Source organism: Ochlerotatus camptorhynchus, unplaced genomic scaffold (assembly GCF_037179485.1).
Source record: "Ochlerotatus camptorhynchus isolate MF236.1 unplaced genomic scaffold, CSIRO-AGI_Acam_v1.1 ptg000854l, whole genome shotgun sequence".
In the NCBI taxonomy this organism is placed as follows: domain Eukaryota; kingdom Metazoa; phylum Arthropoda; class Insecta; order Diptera; family Culicidae; genus Ochlerotatus; species Ochlerotatus camptorhynchus.
The window spans coordinates 1-6,360 of NW_027041313.1; the positions used below are offsets into that span (position 1 = coordinate 1).

Here is a 6,360-nt window from a genome sequence, read left to right on the forward strand (position 1 = left end):
ATTATGTAAAAAAAAAACATGATTGGTTATATGATTGAATCACGCCAAAAAAAAAAATTTAGAATAAAATAAATACTCTTAATAATTCAAATCAAACAGTATTATTAACGGTTTCTTGCATACTTGTCTACCAGTATTTGAATATATGTGTGCATCAGACTGCCACCTTTACATTAAGAGCAAAACCAATCCTGTGGGATATTATAAACATATTTTTAAGAACGATTTTTAACAGAATCGAACATGCACTAAGTAACTATCAAATGCTCAGTCCACAGTTGACAGAATACAGGTGAACAATCATTCATATAGCATCGACAATCTGACAATAATAGTATAGTTGAAAAGTTCCTGAATAGGTAGTAAGAAAATTTGAATACGGATTTCAGAAAGCACAGAATAGGTAGTGTTTGAATTAATGTAAATATGAATGTTACAGAACATATTTTTAAAACTTCTGACAGAATATGGCGTATAGTCAGTGCTATTTTATTATATGAGTTAGGCGAAAAATTCCAGTGTTAATTTATTCTTCCTTCACGATATAATTTATTACATTTTCATAACAATATTTGCATCCTTACAATCAACATAGTTGTAATAAAATACTCGATCATGATCAAATATTAAAAACAACTGCATCTAGTTATTAAACGAAGAAAGAAATTACAAAAAAATAGAACAAATTACCTCCATACTCCCTACAGCACGTTTGTCATATAACCTTAACATCAGGTCTGTTCCTGTACATGCTTTTTTGCTGCAGCTTTCTGTAAGTTACTGTAAAAAAATTATATGTTGCAGCAAGTATGGTAACATGCTTTCGCTTTTTGCTGCACTGATAAATTGAACTATTCCTATTTTGCTTTAAATTTAATTAATTTGACGTTAAACCAGATCCACTTCACTCTTTGGAATTTATAGAGACAGATATCAGCGCCAATAGGTCTTTGGCGATAAAACGTTGAACTGCAGCGTTGGAAGAAAACACGCACACCATCATCTATACATGTACGAACCCACACCACTGAGCGGAGGGTACAGCGCAAATCAAAACACGAAGTGGTGTCATTACTCATCGTTATCACTCAGCTTCGGCAGCTTTAGTTTACGATTTAATTCGCCGTCATTGAAAAATACCTTCGTTATAAAATAGAAAAGTAATCATTATTCTAACGTAATTTTTGAATAGCCAATAGCGTGCAGCGTTGGCCAAGAAAGACGGCATATTTATTACGTTTGTTTAGCAATGATTTCGATACGTTGCGTTTTTTCCATGTATACTTCTATGCAACTTCTATTATGTTGAGCAACAGCTTCATAAATCATCAATTGTCGATTACTTTTTCGAAGGGACGTATCTGCACTTATTATTGTTTTCTCAATAACGGCGCCGGTGGTGTAGTGGTAAGCGTGATTACCTCTCACCCCAGCAGGCCTGGGTTCAATCCCAGTCGGCGCTGCCGGGATGTTCTGAGGCATAACGAGGCTTATTACGGATGTCACTTCACGGTGAAAACTTGTCACTTGTCGTCACGGTGAAGTGATTACCATTTGATTTGTACGGCAATCACGGCTCTTATTATGAGTATCACTTCCTTATCACCGTGTAGTGACACCCGTAATAAGGCCCAACATCTCTGATCACGCCTTCCTTCGATCAACAGCGTCTTCGGTTGAATTGTAGCTGGTTCGGCGAACGCTAGCTCAGTCACACATACATCGGCATCATCAATCTCGTGCGATGCGGTCGAGGTTTCGATGACTTCGCTGGAGGATATCATGGAGCGATTTTGGAAGAGTGAAGAGTTGACAACCACGGACAACTACTCAGTGGAAGAACGGCGCTGTGAATCCCTGTATCAGTCTACCGTGTCACGAAATTCTGATCATCGATACATAGTTCGGTATCCCCGAAAGCCCGATTTCGATGTGATGCTCGGAGACTCCCGAGACAACGCTCATCGACGGTTCGAGTACCTAGAAAGACGCATGGAACGGAACCCTCAATTAAAAGAAGAATTCCACCAGTTCATCAAGGAGTACCTCTCCCTCGGCCACATGCGGTTGGTCGAAGCGGACGACGAAAATGCTCCCGCTTACTACCTCTCTCACCACCCCGTAATTAAGGAAGCAAGTACAACGACCAAGGTTCGGGTCGTGTTTGACGCCTCAGCGAAAACTTTTACCGGTTTCTCCCTCAATAAAGCTCTTTGCGTGGGTCCCGTGGTGCAGGACGATCTTCTGGACATCATTCTGCGGTTTCGTACTTTTCTGATCGCTCTAGTCGCTGACATTGTCAAGATGTATCGACAGATACTTGTCCATCCAGACGACACATTGTTCCAGCGTATCCTGTGGCGGTTCTCCAAGTTATCTCCAGTCCAAGTTTACGAATTACTGACCGTTACGTATGGTTTGGGCCCGTCATCCTACTTAGCGACACGTACTCTCCAGCAACTAGCAGAAGATGAAGGCGCTGCATACCCGAACGGTGGCCCAGCGTTGAAGAAGAATTTTTACGTTGACGACTTCATCGGTGGTGCCCAATCTGTCGAAGAAACGATCCGTCTACGTACAGAGCTCGACGAACTGCTGAAAAAAGGTGGATTTGAACTGCGGAAATGGACTTCAAATCGGCTTGAGGTGCTTCAAGGTCTCAACGACGAACAGTTTGGAACGCAATCCGCACTCCACTTCAACCCCGATGAATCCATCATGGTGCTGGGAATTATCTGGGAACCTGAAGCTGATCTTCTCCGTTTTGATTCCCAGATTCGAATCAGTGATGAGCCTCCAACGAAGCGGTCCATCCTTTCCGATACCGCCAAACTTTTCGACCCTCTTGGACTCATCGCACCGGTAGTCGTTCGAGCGAGGATCATCATCCAGGAACTATGGCTGCTCTCCTGCGATTAAGATGGCCCTGTACCAGAACCTGTCAAGTCAAAATGGGGAACATATCAGCAATAACTGTCGAAGATCTCTGAGTACCGTGTTGACAGATATGCTTTCCTTCCTGATTCCGTAATCCAGCTGCACACCTTCGCAGATGCATCCCAGACCGCTTACGGTGCATGCACGTACGCCCGCTGTGAAGACAGTCAAAGACGAGTGAGGATCCAACTCCTGGCGTCGAAATCCCGTGTAGCACCGTTGAAACGAATCACGATTGCCCGGTTGGAACTGTGTACAGCTGTAATAGCAGTGCATCTACACGCTCGCATCAAGAAGGTCATTGACGTCAACGTCTCTGCATCCTAATTTCTGGTCGGACTCCGCAGTAACACTACAATGGCTACGATCACCCCCAAACGTTTGGCCGACCTACGTGGGCAACAGAGTTTCGGAAATCCACAGGACACGCAAGGTTGTCAGTGGAAGCATGTCCCTGGGATTGAAAACCCTGCCGACTTGGTCTCACGTGGCATGTAAGTCGACAATTTACTGAAGAGCGAATTGTGGTGTCGTTGTCCTAATTGGCTATCGCATTCACCGCAAAACTGGCCAATTTCTACCCTCCCAGGAGTATCAGAGGAAGAGTTGGAAATAAAAACTAGCGTTACTGTTACGTTGCTGTTACGTTGCTGTCATCGACTGTCCACCCATGGTTCCTGCGCTGGTCCTCCTACAGTCATCTGCTTCACGTCGTCGGATACTGCATTCGCTTCGTCGCTAACGTCCGTTCAAAAACCCGCACACAGCCTTCACCATCAACTGTTCCCGAAAGTCAAGCACTCACCGTAGCAGAAATCAACAAAGCCAAAACGTATCTCACCCGGTTATCCCAGGAGGATGGATATGCTGCGGAAATCAAACAGCTGAAGAAGGAGAAAATCGTATCAAAACAGTCGCACATACGCAACATGAGCCCGTTTTTCGATCCAGAGGGAGCGTTGAGAGTGGGAGGTCGTCTTGATTTTGCTCTATTGCCTTACCAATCCAAGAACCCCGCCTTGATTCCCACCAACCATCCGTTCACCCGCCTAATTGTCGAGCATTTTCACAGCAAACTGCTTCACGGTGGCGGGCGCCTACTGTTGACTGCTATTTGAGAGGAATTCTGGCCACCAAGGGGTCGTAGACTAGTACATAGTACAGTAAGAAGTTGCTTCCGTTATACTCCACTCAATCCCGTACTTTTCCAGCAGCAGATTGAACAACTACCTGCACAACGAGTCATTGCGAGACGTCCATTTAGCGTCACGGGTGTTGATTACGCTGGTCTACTATATCTTCGACCGATCCACAAACGCGCCACTCCTGCTAAAACCTACCTGTGCCTCTTTGTGTGCTTCTCAACCAAAGCAGTGCACCTGGAATTGGTCAGCGACTTGTCCACCCAAGGTTTCTTGTGCTCTCTTCGACGCTTCATCGCTCGCCGTGGACGACCCACACATATCTACTCAGACAATGGGAAAAATTTTGAGGGGGGCAAAAAACGAGCTAGCTGAGTTATTCGCCAGGTTCCGTGACCGTTTCCAGCTAGAAGAAATCATCTCAGCCTGTGCCAGCGAAGGAATCACCTGGCCTTTGACACCACCCAAGGCTCCACACTTCGCTGGCCTGTGGGATGCGGCTATTAAAGTAGCTTAAAAGCATCTCTTTTGCTCACTGGGATCATCTCCCATGTCGTTCGAAGAAATGTGTACCGTCCTCACACAAATCGAAGCAATCATGAACAGTCGGCCGCTGCTTCCGATGACCGAAAACCCCAACGATATGGCCGCATTGACTCCAGCTCATTTTCTCATCGGTTCATCGCTACATGCTCTGCCCGACCCAGACCTCCGAAGCTTTCCGGCATACAGACTCGACCATTACCAGCAACTGCAACTGCATGTGCAGCAGTTTTGGACCCACTGGCGGAAGGAGTATCTTCAGGAGCTGATGAAGGATACCCGAGGCTGGAACCACAACGATGAAATCGTACCAGGGAGAATGGTCATCGTGGGACATTAATTTTTCATTGTTAGCCTAACTCAACATATGGACTAGATAGAAGGTTATTGTCTTGGGTAAACTTGTTCAGATGGACAAGACTTATTGTAAGAGAAAGGATTTAGTTCAGAATTCACTCACCAGGCAGCGTTAGTTTGACAGTCATTTTGAATTTTTTTTACCCTAACTTAGAAATTCATTTTGAATTGTTTACCCTAACTGTTAACGAGAAATGCCGTCGCGTGGCATTTAACTGTACTGCACACTAAACACACTTATACACAATAAATAAGCTTGCTCTAAAACACCTTCGCACACTCCTAAACACCGAACTAACGCACTTAGCACTAACTAGCATTCAAAAACTAACGAACTAATCGAGGGAATTCACAAAAAAATCTAGATTAGCAAACTAAAGGATCCTGATGAATGTGGGCGTCTTAGTGGAATACCTGTATAATGAGAGAGAAAAGGATTAGTATTTTCCATTTAATTCCACTACTTTATTTGCTTATCCTTGACAGATACGCGTATTTCGTCTACAGTGTGCAGACTTCTTCAGTGTCTTGTACTAATACTCGAAGTCCAGTATTAGTACAAAACACTGAAGAAGTCTGCACATTGTAGACGAAATACGCGTATCTGTCAAGGATAAGCAAATAAAGTAGTGGAATTAAATGGAAAATACTAATCCTTTTCTCTCTCATTATAAACTAAAGGAATTTTCACCGCTCTCGCCCCTTCCACATACCAGAACAAAGTGAAAGAGTCAAATCTGAAGATCCTCAGATTAGACACAAGAATTGCAATCTTCGTCGCCGGAAAGTACGTGGAATCAACGAAGTTGATTTTCACGAAGTTCAAAAAATTGCCTTCACGCATACGAGGGGAAATGACTCTAATATTGGCCTATGGATCTAAGATTAAGCCCATCGCTAAAAATCTGCTATTTATCTTTTTTTTTTTTTTTTTTTTTTTTTTTTTTTTTTTTTTTTTTTTTTTTTTTTTTTTTTTTTTTTTTTTTATTTGTTCCAAATTCAAAATAAATTACATTTCATTTTTAACCTAGGTGCTCCAGTTACTGCAGTAACGTACCAGCCTTAATTGTTATGATATATATCTAAGTGTTTTTACATTGTTCATGTCTTGGCAATTAAGTATTTTAAACAGGTTTTTTTTTTTTTTAACCTGCATGTCAGTATAACAATTGATATCTTAAAACTAAAAACTAAAACTAAATTTTATCTAAGTATGTATAAAGGGAATTAATCGTTGCAATTGAGGATTGCAACGATTTTTGCCTGAAATTATTCATTATTTTGTTGGACATTTGTTCTAAAGTCTCAACATTCGAAATTCTATGTACCTCGGTAGTACTGTACCAGGGAGGCAACTTCAAAATCATTTTCAGAACTTTGT

General features: G+C 42.6%; 1 protein-coding gene across 1 annotated transcript; it reads left to right on the plus strand.

Annotated features, from left to right (window-relative positions):
- Window positions 1-1,761: 1,761 nt before the first annotated feature.
- Window positions 1,762-2,919, plus strand: LOC135715326 (uncharacterized). The gene has a single exon (XM_065238642.1). It carries the CDS (start codon window positions 1,762-1,764, stop codon window positions 2,917-2,919), a length of 1,158 nt encoding a protein of 385 aa, XP_065094714.1.
- Window positions 2,920-6,360: the final 3,441 nt, after the last annotated feature.